At 42.5% G+C, this 24,383-nt stretch overlaps 1 protein-coding gene across 2 annotated transcripts; it reads left to right on the forward strand.

Moving 5' to 3' along the window:
* Positions 1-13,167: 13,167 nt before the first annotated feature.
* Positions 13,168-23,433, forward strand: CDC23 (cell division cycle 23). Of its 2 annotated transcripts, XM_027643280.1 has the most exons (16): positions 13,277-13,437; positions 13,925-13,997; positions 14,827-14,964; positions 15,218-15,260; positions 15,620-15,725; positions 15,811-15,943; positions 16,949-17,126; positions 17,216-17,313; positions 17,520-17,601; positions 18,134-18,287; positions 18,419-18,538; positions 20,159-20,234; positions 20,506-20,567; positions 21,452-21,530; positions 21,629-21,748; positions 22,597-23,433. In XM_027643280.1, exons 1-16 carry the CDS (start codon positions 13,301-13,303, stop codon positions 22,765-22,767), a joined length of 1,770 nt encoding a protein of 589 aa, XP_027499081.1. In that variant the 5' UTR covers positions 13,277-13,300; the 3' UTR covers positions 22,768-23,433. The 2 variants fall into 2 exon arrangements, with proteins under 2 accessions (XP_027499080.1, XP_027499081.1); XM_027643279.1 differs by lacking the exon at positions 13,925-13,997 and having other exon boundaries at positions 13,168-13,437.
* The last annotated feature ends 950 nt before the right edge of the window (positions 23,434-24,383 follow it).

Below are 24,383 nucleotides of genomic sequence, written 5' to 3' on the forward strand. Positions count from 1 at the left end.
ATGATCAGCAATTGTTAAGTGCTTGAATCAGACTAATAGCTCACTGCTAATTCCCCCAGTAATGGGAATCTAAATTCCTGGTAAACAAACTGACTGCTTTTCACACACAGGGACGAATGCCAAAAGCCTAATATTAGAGCTCTGGAACTAAAGCTTTTAGAGCAATCCTGTCCACTCAAAGATATTTAATGACATTATGTACTAAATAATTAGAAAATGAAGGCCCACTTGGAATCAATGGGTTACTGTCTAATTAAGATGACAAAGGGGCTCTACCCTTTTTTAAACAAGTTTATACTAAAATGGTGTACCTGATAAATGGTGCTGATAACTATGTCTTTACCTTTGGGCAGAACAAGCAGACATTAAGCTAGCACAAAATAATGGTGTGATTTTTGGCTCATCTTTTTTCCCCTTGGTCTCTCCTGTTTTCCTGTAAGGCATGTGATTCAGCTGTTCCTCCCCCCATCAAATGACAGAATTTATTAAGCAACATTCAAATCACTTATCCTGATGGAGATAAAACCATTTTTGACTTTGCTTTATTATATGGCCACAATCACAGAGTTCACACCACAAGATACTTGAAGAGCTGAGAGGTGTGGACTGGAGCTTCTAGAAGCACTTTGCAGGAAGAACTGCTAGTGAGCTTTTGAGCACAGGAGAAGATTATCTACACACAGAGAGAACTGTAAAAAGACTGAGAAATGTTCTACTGATAATATGGCTGAATTAAAATTAATTAGTAAATCGTATGGCACCCTTATCTTCAAACTGGAGAGACATGGGTTTGAAGGGTGGACTAATCAGTGGATAAGGAATTGGCAGCCAGAGAGTTGTGGTCAATGGCTCTGTGTCCAGCAGGGTGAACAAAGTGCCACTGTACTCTCCTCCCTTTCACTTTTTTTCCCCACCAGACTAGCACTTAAATTGCTTTTTCTTCTATTTAAGTTTGCCCATTAGATACTGTCATTATAGGTCACTGAGCCCCACTGCAAGAAACTGGAATTTCTTTAACCATCTGCACGCAGTTACTTGTTCTCCAGCTTTCCAAACCATCAGCTTTTTCTTTTTTTTCCTTCTCCCTAAAGAATCTTTTGATTAACTGAAGTCAATTTTGCTAAGTGCTAGTGGCTCTAAGAAGCTTGTTTTGTCAGTGATCCCCAGAGCTCCATTATGTTTTCAGGGCTACAAAACAGGAATTGCTCTGTCTTTCTGTAGAAATGTAAGATTAGCAGCTAATTCTTCCAGCCTCAAGCTCTCTGCATTTCACACCCATCATTCCAAATCAGGGTATGTGCATTTGTTATGACAGTTCTAGCAGAAATTAGCAAAGAGATTTCCCATCTTTTTCTCAATTTCAATCCATTCTTGTGCAAAATTTTTAATGCACAAGGAATCCAGATCCACAAATACATTACTCAACTGATTGCTATTCTAGTCCCAACTGGGAGCTGCAGTGGTATCACAACAGAAGGACTGTTGTGCACTGAACACTTCATTCTTAATATGCAAGTACAAATCACAGTGTAAAGGGAACTAATACAGAACTACAGATCACAGAGCAAATGCCAGTTTTATGGACATTTTCAACACAGAAAGGCCCTTAGACAGAGAAAGATTATGACTTGTCATGAAGCAATTTACTAAAACGTTGGGAGTAATATCTGAGCTATTTTATTCACACTATGTAGGACATGACTTCCCCCCTACAGGGTTGAAATGCAAACATTAGGAGCTCAAGGTTGGCCTGTCTTCTCAAGCATCATCAAGTAACAGCTTCCAGCTGGTAAATCAGATACAATAAAATGGTAACGAAATGGAGAGATGATGAGTTGATCAATTTACTAGATTATTTTTCATTTGTTTCTGATTGATCTCAGTTAGTAGATGTCACCAGGAGCCCTGATATTACTCATGATAGCATAGTATTCCTCAGGTATCCACCTGAGTCTGTATTTTAATTCAGATTTTCAAGCATGAATTTTTCAATTCAGATTCCAGTTGACTGTGCTGAGGTATTTCCAAGACTGAGTCTAATATGCTGGTTTATTTTTTCTTCTTGAGATATCTTCTGTGGTTTAGTTCTGATTATATCTTCAATCAGAAAGAAGAAAACACATAGAAACAAGTAAAAATGATCTGCACGCTTGCTAACATAATAATTCACTTCTGCTTTTGGGTTAAAAGTTCATATAATCTGTCTAACAGGAGACTGAAGAAATTCTCCACGAGACTGTTTTTTCCTCCCAACTGCTCAGTGCCAACCACTGCAATTCAGGACTCACAGAATCACAAAACTGCTCAGGTTGGAAGGGACTGCAGTGGGTCATCTGGTCCCACCTCCCTGCTCAAGCAGGGTCATCCCAGAGCACATGGCACAGCACTGTGTCCAGATGGCTCTGGAATATTTCCAGTGAGGGAGACTCTCAAACAGTACTCAATGAAAAAAAACCAACAACATTTTAAACACAGAGCAAGGGAAAGCAGCTTCCTGCAGCACCTGTCACTGAAGACTCTACAGAAGTAAAAACATAGTTTTTCCTCAGACTCACAACCTTCTCCCAAAGGAAATGGGCAAACACATACCTGGCAACAGCCACATATGCTCATGATGAGCTTCTGCAAACTAGTGTCTTTAACTTGTTAAGTGATGTAAAAAACCATGCATTTTAATTTTTCAGATGTTGAAATCAATATTTCCCAATCTGAGAATTGGTGTTTGTAATTTTGGCAAATTGGAAGGGGCAATAAGATGATTGTCCCTTCCAATCTAGCAATGTTTTTAGCTTGATTTAAGTCCTTTACATATGATGGTTGTTTCATGACCTAAAACATACAAAATGAACCATTTGTCCTGAGGTCTTCATAGTCCATCTTCATCTCAATTTACACCTTTCTTGGCAGCCACAAATCAGTCAAAGGAGCTAATAATCCATGGGGAAGGAATGCTTGGAAAAGCACCCAGTCACTGAACCAGCTCTGGACAGGCTTCTCAGCAACGTAAGTCCTGGATGCACAGGTAGAAATGTAGACAGCAGAAAGATAAACTTGCTTTACACAGTATTTAAATGCAAAGTCAATCCTTTACATGGTCTGTTTTGCACAGACTGAGCTAATCTGGACAAAATCTGAAATAAAAGGACACATTTCATAACACAAACAAGTGGATGGCTTCAAGCAGGGGGCTCTTTTTCAGCCTAATGCAGATGTCAGTTAATTAGAGTAGAAGGTTATATCATTAGCAGCCAAATCGATATAAAAGGAATTAAGAGCTTGAATAGCGAGCTCCCCTGCTTTCCAGCACAGCACCCGGGGCTGTATTTAGCCAAAATTCAATACACATTAGCGGACAATCACTGTAGTCTTGTATGGGGATGTCTTCTTGAAATACTTTAATTGGACTCTCTAGTGTTATCAGCGCTAAACAAGATGTCAGATTAATGTAGAAGCCTTCCCAAACGGGACCAGCAGCCCACAGGCTGGAGAAGCCACATTTACTTCTATTAAAACCTCACTGGTTTTCCAACATGTATTAATAATATTATTTTCACAGTTACCTTAAGAAAGAGTGACTGAAAAGCATCTTTACATACAGCTGCTCCACCCTGTAAAACTCAGCCACCCTCCACACTGGCAAGAGCAGATCCACCCCTTTTTACCATTTCAGTCCCAGGCTTCATTACTGAAGAGCCCATCAGTCACACAGTTTTGACCCTGAATTTAACACCTCTGCAGAGAATACAAATCTATATTGAAACAGGCAAATGTAAAACACTCAACTGACAACTCCTGTAGCTGGTGAGATTTCATATGGCAACATTACAAAAAGCACACCCTTCTCATGACAAAAATTTAAACCTCGTCCCATTCTGTATGTTCCCTAAGGAAAACTACAACACTGCCTTGGTCCCCTAACCAGGAAGTTGAATTTTACCTTTAAATGTAGCACGCAGCAGCTGCACTACAAATTTCCTGCACAACAGAGTGGATGTGGCAAAACAAAGCCAAATCTTTCCACTGAAATGTTTTATCTAACAAGATCGGAAACAAGCAGATCTGCAAGAGGACAGCACTGAAAGAAATGAGGCTCATGTTCACATTAAACAGTTGTGTACAACCTGGGGCTTTGACACTTCAAGCAGAATAGAGGATATCATTAACTATATCTAAAATGCCACAGAATATTTAGTTTAAATATTCTCCGACAGAGATTTAAATTCCATAACTGACTAGGAACAGGCAGCACTGCAGCCAGTACTGCCTGGCACTATAATCTGACAAGAGTGGTTACAACATCCATGTGCTAATCTGTAAAACAAACAACTGCAGTGACACGGAATTTTCATTATTTCTGTTTAGATGGGTAAGCAGGACACCATGGAACATTATAGCGGACTGAGAAACACATTAACTTTTTATTGTTTAAAGGTTGTTTCAAGACGTATATTCTTAAAATACATGCATCTCTACCCCTCTTATAACCCCCTATTCCCAGGAGTTTATTGTAGGACCTTATTATACAGTTTATTTTCTCACATTTCACTTAAGCATAAAAAGGAGAGTGATAATTGACAACTCTTCCCTCCCCTTTTCTCACACCAAATCTCCAATCTTTCATGCTTAAAAAGGACACAAAATTTGCCTCGATAATTCAGTGTCTTCAACCAAAAGCCTTTTTGAAATTGGTAACTCCTTGTGCAAAAGTATTCACAATACATCCCAACTGATAACTTTGGATTACAACTACTACTACACACTTTGAGTTGGTTTAATATCCTGCACAAAAAATTTTTGGATACTGCAGTCTATCCAAACTTTTAAAAATCTGTCCCTTTGTCAAACTCTGCACAGTCCTTAATGATTTTATTTCTAATCAAAGAACATCTCAAAGTACATGCTCTTTCACCAAGTATATTTCACCAGCCTTAACTTTATCTGTGGGGTTAACAGAGTAAATGAAAAGAGTGACTTCGTGGTCAAAACCATCAGAAAGTTTTCACAAGGAAAGCCTGCATACTGGGAAACAGAGAACATGAGGAGTCATTCAAGGTCTGGAGAGAATATATGAATTACTGTGTAATATAAAGCAGAAAGAGCTGTTTTCCATTGGACTTTTTGAAGTCAGTGTATGGAAGAGAATCTCTGAATAAGCAAAATGTTCCAAAGGTAAAGGATCAGCAGTGCTCACTGCACAGTGTGACTGTCAGGAAGAGATTTCACTTGGAAAAAAATTACAGAGTAGTCTAGGAAGAAAATTGACATTCATTCACTGCTTGGCACCTTGTTGCTGAAGATATTGCTGAATTAACACCCAGCTACTACTGTTTTTTAAAAGTATGCCCCTGAAAAATGCATTGCAAAGATCAGCTGCTCCTTATGCAACTTCTATGGAACACAAAGTGCACAATTGCCCAACAACATAAACATGCAGCACTGTCCATCCCCTGCTGACAAGCAGCACGTTCACCCAAATCTTCTCAATTCAAAAATAATAATAATAAAAAAAAGAATGACAAATCCTTCTAGGGAACCATAGAAGCATTTTAATAGAGAACACGCTATGATACAATAAATTATATCAAGGAAGTGTCATGGCTATCAATAACTGCCTATCAATTCACAAAATACATGGACACAAGGAATCAAATTACAGCTTATGGGTCCATTACTGACTTTTGTAGTGTTTGTTAAAAGTGCTTTTTAAATAACAGTACCTCAGATTCTTCACACAGGCCACCAGAATTTACTGCTTTTGCATGTACAGTCCAAAAAAACAACTCAGCTCAGTAAAAATTCTTAAGGTTATATCAGTGCAATCTGTGTAACTTTCAAATGTTATATCACTTTCATACCATGTCCTGGAAAAAACGTGAAGCTGTTATTTCTCCCCAGAAATAAATCATCTAAGCAACGTAGTACTTTCTGTAATGGAAGAGCTACACACTGTATCTTCCATTACCTTCTGGTTTAATTAAATGTTCCTTGAATAAATCTTGTGCTTACACTCTCATGACATGCTACCAGTGCTGACTTCTCCATTTATAAACTGTCTGGATTCAGTCCAATCATCCTTGCTTATTGTACCTGTCACTCACAGAAAACTCCAGGCTCTCAGGCTCAGTCTTCCTTGGACTTTCTTTGCTAGTTATTAATTCTATATGTCTGTAGAAGTGAATTAATCATGTGAGCTATGTACCAACAAACCTCTTTTAGCTTGCTTCTTTGGAGTGGCCAAGAGGTCGAAGGAGGACAGGACACCAAAATTTCCTGAAGTGAAACTACTAGAAGAAATTCAATTTACTAACCAGGAGCACAGGCACTTGATTTAGGTTCAGTTTTCAATTAGGCAGAAAGCATGAAAAGCCTCCTCTTCACCTTTGAATACAGAATCTTCTTACTCATCTCCCCCAGCAGCGCAACAGCAGTGTGGGAAGATGACTTCAGACAAGTTAGAGCAATTTTAAAACCCAAGAATCCTTCAAATGGCTATACATTCCCAGCCCACTGAAACACCACAGTGATTTAAGCTTTGCTTTTAGTAATAACAGAGGGGAATGTATGTTCAGCTGCCCTCCCTCAGCACATGAAGGGACATCTTTCAGAGAGGATGCTGTAGTAGTTTAAATCACTATTAATGATTTCAGTCATCTGACCAAATGCCACTGTGCAGCCTTGGAAGAGAAGGCATCAAGTGCCACAAGAGTTCTTCCAGATCATGTCAGCACAGAATGGGGATAAGCAGTAAATCAAATGCCACTGGCAGCAAACTTACATAAAGTGGTATTTTTCTTTTCCTGAACCAAGGCAGCTACCAGGAATTTCTGTAATGTTGTATTTTAATATGCACTCCATGATGATGGGGAATCATTTTAACTTTTCACGATGATAAGAAAACTAAAGGAAGCCACTTTTATTGAAAACATCCCTACAAATTCCCTTATAGTGCATCTCCATTATATTAATCCAGTGGGGTTTGTGGGGATTTTATATTTCCTGCTTTTAAAAGGAAGAAGAAGAGCCACAATCCATGCACATGGTTAAAATATTTTAACAACTCAGGCCCATAGGCAAAATTCACAAAACTCTCTCAGAAACAGTTTAAAAGCATGGATTATGGAAACTAAGTACTTCAATGGCTAGAGATAACACTCAACATATCAGTGTTGGAGTTAAACTGAAGGTTCTTATTACCTCAATTTCTGTTGACCTGTGGAAAATTCACAGGAAACAAACTGTCACAGAAGTCACTATTGGGTTTTTTGGACTTTCTAATCCATCATAATGCAGCCAGCACCAGACAATTTAGGTATACTAAATTCTCTTTCAGAACAGCATCATTCTCAAATAAAGAAAATAATGTCAATTATGTGCAGAACATACTTGAGTAATATTTAACTTAATTTCCTCAGGATGTCTAATATGATACACTGATACATCAAGGAAATAAATTTTGCATTTGTAACAGATCCAGTGACAGCAGAAAACACTTCTGCAGCAATTCATCAACTCCTGTAGGAGTAAAGGACAACACACAACCCAAGAGTTCTGCTTTACAAATCCCTCAACTATCCTCCATTTTCTTACCTCCTGAACTTTTACTTATTCCGGCTATTAAAAACAAACAAACAAATAGAACCAACCAAAAATAACCAAACCAACCAAAGAAAAAGACAAAATCAAAACCAAACTCAACCCAAACCTGGATGACTCTTCATTCTATAGTCTTGCTCAGCCATTACAGTCAGGATTTGTGCTCTCGAGCAGTGATGACGATGCTCATCACCTCACAGGCTGTCCATAACTGCTGAGATAAGCTATTTTTCAAGGTAAATTCTACAAGGGCATCCAGAGTACCAGCATCTTTAGCATCTTCAGAAGATGCTGATCACACCCTTTTGACTACTACCCACCTCTGTTTTGTTTTGCTCTTCAGTACATACAATTCTACTTTGCACTATGCCTCCACAGGAACTGTTATTCAGAAAACATTCTTTTGCTGGAGAGACACTGGTTTTATAGCAGCTATTTAAAGAACTGTTTTTTCCTTGATGCACTATGTAGAAAGCATTAATCAACACTAAGTTTTGAAGGAACACTAAGGAAATACAAAAGAACATTAAAGAAATACTGTGTTTTGTTTGAAAAGACCAAGTTGATGATGACACCCCTCCAATTAAATGTATCCTCTCAGTAACACAGATGTAAAATGGAAATACTACCAAGCATTCTGATTTTGTGATGCATAAGTCTCTCTTACAATCAGGAGGAGCTGTGGGTCCCTGTCATTTAGTTATTTTGTAGGGTGAAAATTACTGCTCCAATTTTTGTAAAATGCTGCTGCCTTAAAACATAATAATGGGTTGCTGGCCAACATAAAACATCCTCCTTTTTTCTCAAATGGAGAATAAGTATAATGAAAAAGCAGAAAGAAGTGCCTGGACAGATCAAATATAACTAAGGATTTGCAGAAAGAACTTTCAAGTTTCCTGACATTAGAAATCTGTTCTGACTTGCTTAGTAACAATGCTCACACATAAGGAAACTACCAGCAGCTTCGACCACTATTTTATTTCCACACTCAGTTCTTATAGGGAGGAGAGGAAAAAAAAATCCTTGCATATCAATGACTTCCATTTATTCCAGCATAAACTTTCACCAGTAACGAAAGGGGCAGTTCTGCCTTCCCAAACTCAGTTCCCTCACTCTCAACTCCAGTGGCCCCTGGAAAAAACAGCAACGGATTTGGAGCCCAATTAGTTTTTCACTACTGCCTCAGTATATAATCACTAGCACTGAAGGGAGGATGAAAGGTGTAGGACTGACATCCTCAGCACATGTCACCTGCCTGGGCTGTCAGACAGCAGTGCCAGTGGGCCCTCAGCACTGCTGGGGCTGTCAGCCAGCCCAGATTCTGCTTCCACTGTGAGACAAGGAGCACCACTGTCTGTGTTGTCTCCAGACCCTTTTCTCCTCCATGACTCCCAGGACAGACACCACCACACTAAATGTGACCCAGTCAAACTATTCTAGTTCCTACAGTTCAGCCTAAACATAATTTTTGACCACTGGCTCAAACAATTGTCTTGGTCTCTTGAAAGGGGAGCAAGTCCATTCTCCATTAAGTCGGGAACTGCAGTTTAGCAACAATCTGAAGGCTCTTGAATAACAGAATCCTAAGCATCTGCATGGTTCTTTACAATCTCACTGTGATATCCAGGGGTCTTAGTGGGCCATATGCATGCTGGTTTCCTCACAGCACATGGGCTAGGTATGCATGCATAACTGCTACTACTTTCCAGCTCATCAGAAGCTGCAATTAAATAAAATCTCTCAAAACCAGAAAATATATGGCATGAGTCAATGAATTTCTCAGATATGAAGTGATTTAGGCACAGTAAACACTTTTGCTGCATTACTCCAGGCTCCTCAGAGGCATTTTATCTCACTTCATCTCAATTAACCTCCCAAGAAAACAATTCACATCTGAACAAGAGAGAGGCGAAAAAGACATTACTGACAATACACAAAAGCCTACTCTGATGTCATAATGCTGCATTAATTGAGTCATAGGCAGATTTCCTGGAATTCAGGTTTGAAGCAGGAAAGCAGGAGATACTGACAGAACAGCTATATGCTGAATCACAGGAGAAGTTATTTCATATGTCAATGAAGTTATTAATGCTAAAAGTTAAGATTTCCCAACTGCACTGTAACACATTATTCAGCTTCAAAATGTTCCCCATCTCTCAATTTTGCACATACTGTAAATGAATACTACAGCAATTCTAACTCTCTCACAATATGTTTTATGTCACAATATGGTTTTCCATCTCCTTACTTCCAGGCAAGACAACTTACTGTATACTCCTACCTGCAGCTACCTGATATTATTGTTCCAGCACCACCTTTTCATAGCAGCACTGACAGAAATAACCATCAGTATTTGCTACATTAATTTAAGACACTTTTTTCATTATGCTACACTGCATTCCACACAAGAAATGTGTATCAAATCCTACATCCCACCCTTCTCCACAAGTTGCAGTCCCCATCCCACAGTCCAATGCTATCTGGAAACCTTGAGTTGTTTAAACATTTCTATACTCTCTGTGCTTTTCAATCCTCTTCTGCATTTTAACATTCAATCTGAAGAAAAGATTGGTGTGGTGAGGAGAATTATGAAGAGGTTACTGAAATCATAAATGCTCTGGAAGTATCCAACCAGGACAGTGGTATTGGTAGCCTTGGCACACCCTTTCCCCTCCAGCTCTAGAGTTCCCACTCCTATTTGCTAGTGCTGCTCTATCAACCTTCTCATATATCCTCCCAATTCCCTATCAGCCTTCCTCCTGTTGCCAGTCTGGTCTCTCACATTCCACGAATGGCTCTGCCACTTCTTTCCAGTAGTGCACTCTCTCTAAGCAGTACACCAGGAGTTCAAGGATTGGCAGTACCAACCAGGGGGACTAGACATGGGCTAATGTTTCCACTGCCAACACTTGCTACTGGTAACTTCCAGCCTACACCAGGTCACTGAGAGAGCTCTAACACAGCATACAATACAGTCTAGGCAGAAATATAACTCTCATTTTACTGGAAATAACTCATTAAGTCCCAGAAAGAAAAAATATAAAGGATATTGAAAAGAAAAACTTATCTGCATGGGATTTGACAAGAGTCCCCTTAAACAAATAGAGGTAACTCCACATGACCTGTGTCATGCAGCTTACACAAATCTCAGGGAAACCTTTTTCACTTCTGACAAGCAATCTCCCACCTTTTGAAACTGTCCACAGTTGGTGACAATTTATTCCTTGGTCTCGATGTAAATCAAGTATAAATGGTTTCCCTCACACCTTAGAGTCACATGGTTTCCAAGTTTTAACGTTAATGATGTCCCAGCAGACTACAAAAGCAAAAGTGGGAGTTGCATTAACTCATAAATGGAGAATACAACCAACAGTAGAAAAGATGTTCTTACTACATCAAATTTTTCAGTGTAAAATTATACTGGAACGTGTAACCATAGCTGATTTTTAAACGAGTTAAAAAGAACGGTTTTATAGCATCATAATAAAGAAGTTGAATTCAGATAATGCAGACTTTTGCCTAACTGTCAACAGATGAAATTCACTGTATTGGCAAGAACACTTCACTTGGTAAAGGCCACTTACATTGGATTTCATTGAGCATCAGCTGCACCTCGGGAAAAAAATTCCTTTTAAAGCACCTGCACAACCCATTGGTATGATGGACACAATTCCCACCCTCCCATTACCAACATCCATTGATTTTGTCACTGTGTTTCTGTGAGGGACTAGAGACAGTCTCATCCAGGTAGCTGTGCAATAACATGAGGAACAAATTCCTGCTCTTCCAAGAGCACCCAGTTAATACTGCTCAGTTAATCTGTATCTCCCCAAGATATTATCAGTTTTCATGCACAGAGGGTTTAATTAGTCCCCTGCTCTAAAAGCCAGCCCCGTGTGTCACTTCAAAGACCCATCTATTACAGAACGGAATGACAGGAAGAATTACGAGTTCTCGTTATGAAGCCCGTTGTGAGCAATTGAATTATCGAACTCTTAGCCAACATGAACTTTCAACTGCTTCTTGTTGCTTCGAGAGCCCAAAGCGCCATCTCCTGCTGAGCATCTGGAACCACAAATACCGATTTGGGCAGCCCGTGAACTGCTGCAGGGACAGCGCTGCACACACTCAAATCCGCGGGGTTGGGTACCAACAAACACGTTTTCTCACTGAACGGCTCGGTCTGGCACAGCTGCCAGAAGCGCTGCCCTTCGAGAGGAGCAGTCACATGAACAGCTGGAGCACAGCTGCCCAGGGGCACGCACCAGGAACAGGACACAGAGCATATTTTGCCCAGATTTCAGCAAGCAGCCAAGTAGCACTTTGTGCATTTTTGCAGCACGTTCCATATTTTGTACTGAAATCTCACCTCAAGCCTATTGTCACAGTTTCCAGCAGGAAAAACAGCAGGTGACACCCAAACTGAAGATAAACAGACCTTGATAAAATTACTTCATAGACCTCACACACACACAATTTTTTTTTTTTTAAATTACTCATTTTATTAATGTAAAACTAAACAAAGAAGACAAAACGGACAAGATGAGACTGGGTTTAGGCCTTGAACCGGGTCCAGAAGGCAGGAAACTGAGTGTAAGAATTAGTGACATTCATGGCTCACCAAAAACAAACAAACAAACAAACAAAAAAAAGGCAAAATCTTTTCTTACAATAATAATGAAACAAGTGTGATGACACCATGCTCAACAGTGACATTCCTTTCATCACCAGTGAACTTGCTGCTAATTCAAACACTGGGTTCTCTGGTTCAAGTCACTTTTGCAATAAAAGAAGTAATTTTGAAGGGCACTTTCATGCTACAGAATGTTTACGGCCTTTACCCTCAGAAAAAATAAAAACCCCAAAAAGGGTAACCTGCAAATGACATAAAAAAATTAATTTTCACACTATTGTTCCTTCGTTTCTGTTTTAAAATGGAGAGTTAAAGCTGACATTCTGATCCTGGGATGAGCACACAGGTTACAGAGGCAGCGCTGGGCTTGGACTTGACGGTCCTAAAGATCTCCTGCAGCCAGGAGAAGCTTTACTTTTCTGGAAAAGCTTAAAAAGCTGTGGAGCACAATCATCCCAAAACAAGAACTTCCATTTCTGCACAGTTAGACCAAACACCATAACAAAGGTACAGAGTATTAAAGTAATTCCTTTTCAGTGCAACACCAGCGAACTCTGTAGGGCATCACAGGAGAAATCCAACAGGAAAATAATTACTTTAATACTCCATATCTTTGTTATGGTGTTTGGTTCTAACAGTAGAGAAATTGAAGTCCACGAGTGGCAAAACGAAGAAGAAAATACCTAATTTTCCTTGGAACGATGGGCAAACTGAAGGTGAACAAGGCTTAATCTTGTGAGCCCCAGCCTGCAGTGGGACAGGCTGGTAAGTACGTGCATTTTGAAATGGGTTTTAAAGAAACGGCTTTTGCTGCGAGTAGAATTTATACTTTCATAAAGGTCCTAAAACCCGGCGAGAGTTTTAAGATTTTCCCTTGAAGGTAAAAGGAATTCACCTTGCCCCCGCTACACATTACTGAAGCAGCAAATCTCTAATAAAAGGGTGCGCGGGAGGAAATGCAGGTATTTCGTGATAGCCTCTATACAAAGTCTCCTGACATAAGAACCGTGCTTGACAGCCCGCCCTCAGCGCGGAGACCGCGCCCTCAGCGCTCGGGCTCGAGACCCCGCAGCAATGGCGGCCGCTGTGGCGATGGCGCCCGGCAGCGGCGGTGCCGGTGCCGACTTCTCGGACCTGCGGGAGATCAAGAAGCAGCTGCTGAGCGTGGCGGAGCGGAGCCGCGAGCGGGGCCTGCAGCACAGCGGGAAATGGTGAGCGGGGCCGGGCACGGCGGGGACCGGGGAGCAGGGAGCGGGGCCGGGCGCGGCGGGCCCGGCGCCAACGTGTTGTGTGAGGGGCGGCTGAGCGAGCCGGGGTGGTTCAGCCTCGAGGAGGCTCAGGGGGGGCCTCATCGCTCTCTGCAACCCCCCGACAGGAGGTTGCGGTGAGGTGGGGCCTTGTCTCTCCCGCAGTGAGAAGGCATGGGGAAATGGGCCTTAGGCTGAGGCAGGGGAGATTCAGTGAGATATAAGAAACTATTTTTTCACTGTTGGGGCGGTCAGGCGTTGGAATCGGTTGCCCGGGGAGGTGGTGGAGTCACCGTCCCTCGGAGGTGTTCGAGAGGCGTCTGGATCTGGCGCTGGGTGATGTTCAGTGGTGTAGGGGGTTCCAGCGGCAGTGCTGGGCTTGGACTTGGCGGTCCTAAAGATCTCCTGCAGCCGGGGGGTTGCGATGACTGTACCGCTCTCTCCCGCCCAGGGCCGCCGAGCTCGCGTTCGCGCTGGAGCCGCTGCCGCTGAGCGAGCTGCCGCCGCCGCCCGCGCTCACCGAGGTACGGCCGGGGGCGGGCTGCGAGCCCCGGGGAAGGCGCTGCAGCTCCCGCGGGCTGGGCCGCTTAATCCCGAGTCCTGCGGAAAAAAAAATGTGATCCCGATCTCCCAAAGCCCGCGGGCGGGGAGGCCGGAACGCGAGGAGCTTCCTTTTCCCGTTGCGTGTTCAGCGGGGCGGCAGAGCTGAGTGTGCTTTCCCAGGTGAAAGCATTGTCTGCTGCCGTGTCCTGAATGAAGTACTCTGAAAGCAAAATTATTCCTCTTTACTGAGGTAAAAGTTTAATACAAATTATGTTACGCCACTAAACTTGTGCTCCTTAGGGCACAAGAGAACCACGCTGTATGTCTCTATCCCCACCTCTGGAGGTGTAGAGTAGGACTCCGAGGTGTGTGCCTGTGCTGATAACTTGCACAAGTGTAACGTGTCATAAATGCATGTCAAGGTGTAGTTACCAAGGACATGTTCTTGTGTATATTAGCCAGTTAATGTTCTTTGATATGGAATTCCTGAGCAGGTTTCTTGCTTGTGGTCATTTGTACTCATTGGGCAGCTAATTCCTGCCTTCTGGCAGCTTGCCACGATTTGTTTTTTGGAATCTCCCTGTGTATTTTAAATGTTCCTAACTAGTCTGTACTTGTTATTTGAAAACTCCAGAATCTGATCATGTGAGGGAGTGGAGGGACTTTTCTGATAGTACTCAAACCATCTTTAAGGGTGAATAAACTACAGTTTTAGCTTTTGGAGCAGTTTCATTAATATGTTTGTAACTGTGATTTTCCTAAACTATGTTGGAGCTTCTCAGGTCTTAAAAGTCCCGTGTGTCCCCGCAGGAGGATGCTCGTGACCTGGATGCCTACACACTGGCCAAGTCTTACTTTGATCTGAAGGAATATGACAGGGCTGCCTACTTTTTACGGGGCTGCAAGAGCCAGAAAGCTTATTTCTTGTACATGTACTCCAGATACCTGGTAAGGGAGAAAAAGTTGCATTTTAGCACTGAACTCCTCTGCTTCTCACCCCTCCCTGGCATGCCTTATTTTTTGCCTATTCTGTTCCAAATGGCCACCTTGAAGTCCAAATTCTGTGTTGGGGGAAAGGAAAATAGGACTGTTCTTGGCAGAACTGTAATGTTTGTGAAAACTCAGTTTACGTGCTGCTGCAAGCACTGCAGCAAACATAGGGAATATGCTATTGTAATCTTGAATTTCCTCTATTCCACAGTCAGGGGAAAAGAAGAAGGATGATGAGACAGTGGATAGTTTGGGTAAGTCTCTAGTTTCAAGAAATACAAGACAGTGTAACAAAACTGTCACTATTATCTCTTCATGTAAATCATCTTGGGTTTATGGCTTTCCCCTCAATTTTTTGGATAATAGTGTGCTGTAACATGGTTTCTTTCATTCTCTTTCTATTCATTGGCTTAATTACAGCTTACAGATTTTCATCTCTTGGGTCTTCTGTTAAAGTAGGTGACCAGACTAAGTGATTTTCTTTAAAATAAGGAAAATATTCACATGCTGTGAAGCCTTTGTCAGTGATGATTCTGAATGTGCCCCAGACTTTGCAGTTGCTGTGGTGAGACTCCTGATTGAAAGCTTGTTGTGTGACTTTCTCTTCATGCAGGACCTCTGGAAAAAGGACAGGTGAAAAATGAAGCTCTACGAGAACTGAGAGTTGAGCTCAGCAAGAAGCACAAGGCTCGGGAACTGGATGGATTTGGCCTTTATCTGTAGGCATCTGCATGCATTTTTTCTATATTTGTGTGGGTATGGAGAGTTTTATGATTGTGATTGACCTGATAACTCTTTTTACAGGTATGGTGTTGTGCTGCGGAAGCTGGACCTGGTGAAAGAAGCAATAGATGTGTTTGTTGAAGCTGCTCATGTCTTGCCTTTGCACTGGGGAGCCTGGCTGGAGCTTTGCAACTTGATTACAGATAAAGAGATGGTAAAACTTGAGAGATACCAAGATGTGTTAACAAATTCCAGAGTTTAGCCTGATTAAGTAACCAATGATTCTGTTGCCACAAGATTGATGTTGCCCACTGCTTTATTCTAAGACTCTATGAGGCAAGGCAATCCAAGACTAAATTATGTTGTTAAAGCCCCTTTTTCTTCAATTGCTTGCCATGCTGTAGCTTGAGAATCCTTATACAGGCAGGGTTAATTTCATATCATTCACCCACAAAGTGGTTTAAGAAATGTCTAATTCGTGTATTTTAAAGTAGTTGTCACCAGGGTTATCACTTTGTCCCATGAAGGAGATCCTCCCAAGACTTCCTTTTTCTAAAGCTGAGACAATAATGTAAGTCTTCAGTAAATTCTGGCTGATGAAGTGTTTAAAATAGTACAGGTGACACAGAATAGAGCCTCACCGATTTGTGGAAGAAGGGAAATGCATTTTTATGAGCTCATTTGGAGTCTGTTCACTTAGTTCCTTGAAAATAGTGATATGATACTGATGTTCAAACATAGGAAGAAAGTGCACTCTTTTGAAGGACTTCTGATTTTAATGGAGAAATAAGCTTAATGGCAGAAGCAAGAGCCAGGTGATGTCAGATTTGACAATATCTTCACCAGTTAACCAAATGGTTTCAATTTATCTGCAATTTCAACAGTCATGGGAATAGATTGGGAGTAACTAAGTAATTACATGGTCTATATTGTATTGCTTTTTTAGATGCCATGTCTTAGTGCTCCTTTGCTATTTCAATACTCTCAGTTTATAGGCATTATTTAGTCTGTCCTGCAGAGGAACCCAACATTAATTATTGGTCCTAATACTGCTCTTTTGTAGCTGGTCTTATGGTTTAAGAAAGCAATTGCAGGAAAGCCTCCTACCTCGAGACCATCACTAAATCATGGGAGGGAAGATAATGGATTCTTTGCCACAGGTGGCTCGTAGAATGCTACTGATTGTCATCTCTTCCTCCTCTTCTTTGGTTCTTGATAGCTGAAGTTCCTGTCCTTGCCAGATACATGGATGAAAGAGTTCTTTCTTGCACACATTTATACAGAGCTACAGCTGATAGAGGAGGCCCTGCAGAAGTATCAGAGCCTCATTGATGCAGGGTTTTCCAAGAGCACTTACATCATCTCTCAGATCGCAGTTGCCTACCACAATATTCGAGGTCAGTGACACTAACTGGTAGGAATGAGCACCTTGATGCAAACTTGGCATTTGTAGTTCTTGGTGTCCTATCTGCTGTTTCTTCTTCAGATATTGACAAAGCCTTATCCATCTTTAATGAGCTAAGGAAACAAGATCCTTACAGGATAGAGAACATGGACACTTTCTCCAACTTGCTCTATGTAAGGGTAAGCACTCTTTCTGTGGCCTGTCCATACTTATGGTGTTTGTCAGAGGTATGTAAAACACTGGCAATGCAGCTGGTGCTGTCTGAATGCAGGCTTCCTGCTTCCCAGCTCCATAGAAGAGATGTATGCATTGCTGATTGCCTAGGTTTTCTGAGAAAACTTAGCATGCTCTCTTTCTCACCTCTTTCATTTCTTTGTTTCACTAGAGCATGAAGCCTGAGCTGAGCTACCTGGCTCATAATCTCTGTGAGATAGACAAGTACCGTGTTGAGACCTGCTGTGTCATCGGTGAGAGCCAGCTCTTTTACAGGTCCTTATTTTGCTGCAGGCTGTGCAAGGCAACACTTGTGAAAGTCATCAGCCAGCAAGGCTGTCCAAACCACTTGGTGAATGTGGATTCAGGCAGCCTGAAAAGCAGACTAAATGACAGAATACTTTTTTCCCTCATTTCTACCAGTGCAGGAAGGAGACCCATGTACCTGAAAATCTCTTTGTAGTCTTCTACAATGAAAATAATCGTATGTCAGCACCAGGAAATTAGTTTGTTAGATCATGACATTCCAAGGGGATGGGATCTTAAATTAGTTGGTACAGCTGGAAAAGGATTGACCAGAACACTGGAGAACAGAGTGCTATTAGGTCTCTTGAGGTTTGAATCAGATCTGCCTTTAGCAGGACTCTCTACTTTATATAATGTAAGTTAGGAGGTAGTAGATAATACCTATTAGAACCTTTTTTCTACTTCTCTGTTGGTGTTGGGATTTTTTTTGTTGGTTGTGGATTTTTAAAATTTATTTAAATATTGTGACTTTTGCTTTAGGAAATTATTATAGCTTGCGTTCCCAGCATGAAAAAGCAGCACTCTATTTCCAAAGGGCCTTGAAACTGAATCCTCGTTATCTGGGAGCCTGGACACTTATGGGACATGAGTATATGGAAATGAAGAACACATCTGCAGCTATCCAGGCTTACAGGTATCACTCATGTACTGCACAAAATGGTGTTTGTGTCTGTAATAGTACCTTCTGTTTTTAGTTAGTGTTTTGCTGAACTTGGTTTTGATCCTGATGGCTTTCTGACTAGTTCATCTCCTTTTCTTTGACAGACATGCAATAGAGGTGAACAAAAGGGACTACAGAGCGTGGTATGGCTTGGGGCAAACCTATGAAATCCTCAAGATGCCATTTTATTGTCTCTACTACTACAGACGGGCCCACCAGCTCAGGTAGAGTTGAGAATGGAGCCGTGTTTATCGGTCTTCATTCTGACATAGTTGCCACTGGCTAAGGAATTACATACAGGAAGTAAGTTGGGGAAGGAGGAAAAAAAATCAGTACTTTGTAATTTGTGCAGTTTGCTGAGCTGCCCCTTGGCCAGTGGTTTCAGTTTTAATGAGGGGACATGTATGTATTAGTTTGTCCTCCAGATAACTTTGCTTAAACTCTTCCAGTTCCCCAGAGGGGTACAGGGACTTATCAACATCCACTGGTCTGGGACTTCTTAAATTGATGTCCCATAGTTCACAATTTTTTGTTTCTAGTGCCTTTTCAAGCTTTTCATTTTGCTCCTCCTCATCTTGGAGAGCTGACCAAAGCAGCAGATTAATTTCCCTTTTCCCCCCAAACTGCTTCATGCTCAGCAGTGAATTGCAAGCGTTCTTTTTCTAGTTGTTCCTGCAATGCTTTCATTGACTCTTGTAAAGATCTGATAATTTCACTTGAAGATTCCTGAATAGCCAACCTCTCCTTTTGTGTTGCTCTAAAGACAACACCCAAACCAGCACGGACAAGAAGTAGTCCTAACCCAAGGACAGACATCAAGAGGGAATGATCCCCATATAACTCACCCTGGGGTGTTATTCCTTTTGACTCAGTCATTAACCCAGCTTAGGTTAATGTCTTTCTCCCCCTTAACCCTCTGAGGGTCGGCTTGACTCTCTCCTGGAAAAACCTTTCAACAGGCCCAGGTACCAGAGAACCTTTCAGCAGGTCCAGGCTACACCAGAAAGCCTTTCAACAGGTCTGATGTGCCCAAGTCACACTGAGAGGAGAAAAATTATCACTTTAATTTTATAATGAGGGGACGGTCACCATTTGACTCGCCCTTGGTATCAGTTTTGGACTTCACTGATTACTCCACCACATCCAAAGGATCCTGTCCATGATGCCAAAAATGTTGTGACCTGCCCCAGGAAAATGGTGTGGGGAGGTAACCAGCTTCTTATTAATAAATCCCTTGGGGTGGATGAGACTGAAAAGCGACACTGAATAATCGATGTTTGAAAACCTACATATGTAGGGTTTACTTTAGAACAGTTTTGTTTCAAAGGTAAATAGGTATGTTGCCATTTTGGGTGTTATTATCCATATCTGTCATCTATAGCAATATGGCATAAAGATAATCTTTAAGGAAAATGCATAAGGGAGAGAAAGGATAAGGGTGGAAAAATGTATATGGTCACTGCCCACAGCATCCAGCGATGAAATTTGGTAGTTGCAGCTTCCATGTCTGTTAGTTGAAGTGGTGGCCTTGATCCGTTGGGGCTGGGGGAGGGAAGCCCACACGCTCAAGGAAGCTGTGAGTTGTTATATATTTCCAGCTCAGGTGGGAATGCCTTGTGCCTCCTGGGGCAGGGAGTTTTTCCATGGATAGTGTCACGGGCCGTGCCATGAGCCTCCAACGTCTCCGTGCAGAGTTCTTGTGAAGGGCATGGCAAACACAGCAGCACTGGCGGGGGGTGGGCCCTGCTGGGTGAGCAGCCACCTCTTCCCAGCCTGCAAAATTCCCCTGGTGATCCTAGAATGTGTAAATCATTGACTGTTTCAGTTTTTTGCTCTTTTTACAGACCGAACGATTCTCGTATGCTGGTTGCTCTAGGAGAATGCTATGAGAAACTCAATCAGCTGGTGGAAGCCAAAAAGGTGAGAACTGATATATGTGACTTTAGGGTGTCTCCCAGGACAGTGGGTGGAATCAGCAGAATTGTGTAGCTAGTGCCACCCAAACTGCACAGAGCTGGAATTCATTCCTGTGGCAGTTACAACTGCTGCAGTGTAATTAGAGCAGCTGATAAATAAGGAGTTGTCTACAGATACCTGCCCCTTTTGCTGACAAACCCTGTAGTTTTCTGTTGTTGACTTCTGTGCTGGGGTCATTTTTTGGCATGCTTGACTGACTTTCCTTCCTTGACAGTGCTATTGGAGGGCTTATGCTGTGGGAGATGTGGAGAAAATGGCACTTGTGAAACTTTCCAAGTGAGTATGTACTGTCACTGAACCATCAGGGTTGTGCTAAATGCAAGTCACACTTTGATACCTAATGATAAAATACTGAATGTAAACAAGTGGAATTGCTGTTAGGTAGTATTACTTTTGGAGCTGTGTAAGAACTGGTGTCTTTAGGTCTGTAGTGACTGCAAATTCTGGTGTCCAGCTTTAGCTTTAATTTTCCATCAGGATAACTAGAGGGAATAATAGCATAATGTGGGTTGCCAGGCACCTCTGAATCCTGAGGTGATTTGAGCAGGCAGTGTTAGCAATTGCATTGGTTGTATTGCAGCTTAAAAGCAATCCATGATGGTAGATGATGTACAAAATTGTAGCTTGATTGATTTTATTTTTCCTCTCTAGTATATGGCTGTAACATTGGGAAAGGGTCTAGTGTGAAATAAATGTGAATACTGTGACATCAGCACTATTTTTTTTTTAGTGGGGATAAAGTAATATAAAATGGGAAAAGTGAAGGGGAAAAAAAAGGGAAAGTGAAAGGTGAAGCTGCTGTACAAATTTGGGATGTAGCAGGGGCAGAAGGAGCACTGGAGGAAATAGCATGTAAGTAGAATCTCAAAGGTCTGTTAAAAGCTTTAAAATGGAACAGAATAAGCAAAGGTCCCTGCTTTGGTTGTCACTGCTTCTGGCAGTCAGTATTTAACTGCCTCTCTGCCTGCCAGCCTGAATGTTCTCAAGCTGGATCATCTCTTTCCAAAAGGGGCAGTACATGGTGCATGTTCTGCAAATTCTGAAGGAAAGGACCTAGCTTTAGTCAAGGTGAGGTTGAGCAGGTACTTTCTTATAGACCAAGAAGGTCTTTAACAGTTCAGTCATTCTTGTTCCAGTGACCCACTTTTCTCCTTTTCTAGGCTGCACGAACAGCTGAATGAATCTGAACAGGCAGCTCAGTGCTACATCAAATACATCCAGGATATCTATTCCTGTGGGGTAAGAGGATAACTTGGGAATAAAAGGAGAAGTAAACATGGTGTAGAACTGTCTTGGAAGGCACTTACAGAAGGTGTTTTTTACCCTCCTCGTTGTAGGAGATAGTGGAGCACCTGGAGGTCAGCACTGCATTCCGCTACCTGGCCCAGTACTACTTCAAGTGTAAGCTCTGGGATGAAGCCTCAGCGTGTGCTCAGAAGTGCTGTGCCTTCAATGATGTGAGTAGCTGTGCAGTCTGTGGTGCTTCCTGCTTAAGGGATCTATGACCTTGATCTTGGCCCCCCTCAGAGTCCTTTATGAGGGAATGAGGGCTGGCTGCCATGCAGGTCACATCCTGAGTGGTGGTGTACACCTGATAACTGATGCTGCTTATGATTGATAAAAGTCATGGAACGTGATGTAGATAGTGAAATCGAACCATATCTCATTGGTGTTCACTAAATAAAAGAATGTGAGGCTCCACATGGCAGTCCTAAGGCTGCTGAAAATCTTGGTGGTGAGAAGGTAGTTAAATGGTCACAAACTCCTACACGCTGTGTAGTGATGGTACTCATAAAACTTCTTTTATGTCATCTTCTGTGTGTAGGCAGTGCAGGGGATATAATAGTACTTGGTTTTTGTGTGCATCTCTGTATTCTGTGATGTTCTGTAATTGGGCAATTTGGGATTTTTAAGCCCAGCCTAGTGGCACACACTAGCCAGGAGTGCAGGGTCTTTGGCCTGTGCTTAACAAAGCTACCTGGAGCTCTAGAAAACCTGAATTCAGATTATTTGAAATTTTTCCAATCTACTTTTTGCTGGAATGCTTCAGTTGTTCCAGTCTCTGAAATACCCAAGAAATGTGCCAATCAGGGGAGTAAAAGGAGGAAGGACTAAAACCAAAAAAAGTGACATCCCCCTTAGCGTTTTTAAGGAGCAGAAGAAAAAAGAAATGAGGATGGTTTTTATAGCTTGTAGCCTTACAGAATGACAAACTACTGTAACTTATGTTGCTTACATACTGAATTTGACCTAGAAACCACCCATTCATATTTGCATTGTTTTGTTTTCTGCCAATGAATTTCAGACCAGAGAAGAGGGAAAGGCCCTGCTGCGGCAGATCTTACAGCTTCGCAACCAAGGAGAAACATCATCCACAGATGTTCCTGCTCCCTTATTCCTCCCTGCGTCACTGTCAGCCAACAACACTCCCACACGTCGTGTGTCCCCCCTCAATCTGTCCTCTGTAACACCATGAACACGAACAGTGCTGATACCTCTGACCTGTGCGTTGGATGGGACACCGCACATGGGACGTGTAACCACTTCTTTCTAGGGAAATCCCTCCTTTGGTTGCTGCCCTCCCATGAAGGGCAGGAGTTAGCAGAGCCCACAGCTGAAGACAGATGTGCCCCAACAGGCAGAGGGGCAGCTGATGTGAAAGTGCCTGTGCTGAGAATGTGAGAACCTGCTCTCCTTCTCGCCACGTCATTCCAGTTAGAGGGCAGACGTGTGCCAGTACACAGGACTAACTGAGGCATTGGAAGGGGCTTGTCTGCTGAAGTTCAAGTACACTTGAAGTTTGATTCTGCCCCGTGACCTCTGGTCTTTACTGCATTTCTTTGGATGACCTCTTAGCAATATCACTGCTGTCCTCATCAGAGACTGTTACCTGCTTGGCTACTTAATGGCTTTGGCTTGTGTTGACCAACATGGGAGATGTTTCACTAAAGCAGTAGAATAGGCACTTGTATAGGTGCCATGTCTATGTTGAAGGATTGACAAGTATCAGAGGAGTCCCAAGTAGCCACAGGTGACAGCTGTCTGGTGTTCTGTCAGTGGATCTGACAGATAATTTTGGCTTTTAGTAGAAAAGCAGCCAGTGGGATGATACAATTAAAAAACTAACAATGAAGTTACTGTCCTTGGGTTTCTTTATGGTGCAGCTTTCATATATACTGTAGCAAATGGAATTGGATGAACCATAGTGGATCATTTTGTTAAGAAGGCAAAAAGATAATTATGCCTTTTTTCAGAGTTGGTGTCCTTGTTCACCCCTATACATTTATTACAGCCTTATCCCTATGGCTGTGGTGTGATTTTAATCCAGGACAAAGCATTTTAAAAGCCCTTTGCCATTTAGCTATAGCTTCCTGTGCTTCATGAGACCAGTTGTACAGGTGGTGGAAACCTGTGGGTCAAAGCCCTGGGCCCTCTCTGTGATGCATGTGCATGGAGCAGAGGGATCCTGTGTTCTTGGTTTTGGGCATCCCTAGAAATTATTGCTCCATAGCACCCATCAAAGCAGCATTTGTACAGCAGATGGTTCTAAACAGAACAGCTGGATCTTGATGTATTTTGGAAGCACTCTCCTAATTATTCCATGCAAACCTGAGGATATGAATGAGACCATTTGTAAAATTATTGTCGTTGAGGGCAAATTGTGCCTGATGAACTTGGTGGCCTTCTCCAATGGGGTTAATGTGTTGGGGCGTAAGGGAAGAGTGACTGATGTCATTTACCTGGACTTGGGCAAAGCGCCTGATACTGACCCACACAGTGTCCTTGGCTCTGTGCTGGAGAGACATGGATTCCATGGGTGGGTATGGAATTAGCTGGATGGTCACATTCCAAGAGTTGTGGCCATCAGCTCGCTGTCCAAAGGGAGACCAGTGACGAGGGGTGTCCCTGGGTGGTCGCAAGGCCTGGGGCGAGCTCCGGGCTGGGGCCACGGGGGCTGCGGAGGCTTCGCGTCGCCTTGGCTGCGGCCCGAGGGCTGCGGCCCCTCGGCGGGCGGGGAGCAGCGGGGCCGGGGCGCTCCCGGCCGGTCCGTCCGCGCTCCCCGCGCAGCTGCGGCGGGGCGGGCGGGGCTGC

This window comes from Corapipo altera, unplaced genomic scaffold (assembly GCF_003945725.1).
Source record: "Corapipo altera isolate COAL_440 unplaced genomic scaffold, ASM394572v1 75, whole genome shotgun sequence".
In the NCBI taxonomy this organism is placed as follows: Eukaryota; Metazoa; Chordata; class Aves; order Passeriformes; family Pipridae; genus Corapipo; species Corapipo altera.

Excerpts from the sequence above, each read along its gene's own strand:
- CDC23 (XM_027643279.1), top strand. The coding sequence starts at position 13,183 with ATGCAGGTATTTCGTGATAGCCTCTATACAAAGTCTCCTGACATAAGA. Across the intron at positions 14,965-15,217 it reads ACATGTACTCCAGATACCTG|TCAGGGGAAAAGAAGAAGGA; the intron begins GTAAGGGAGAAA and ends TCTATTCCACAG. Across the intron at positions 18,288-18,418 it reads GCAGCTATCCAGGCTTACAG|ACATGCAATAGAGGTGAACA; the intron begins GTATCACTCATG and ends TTTCTTTGACAG.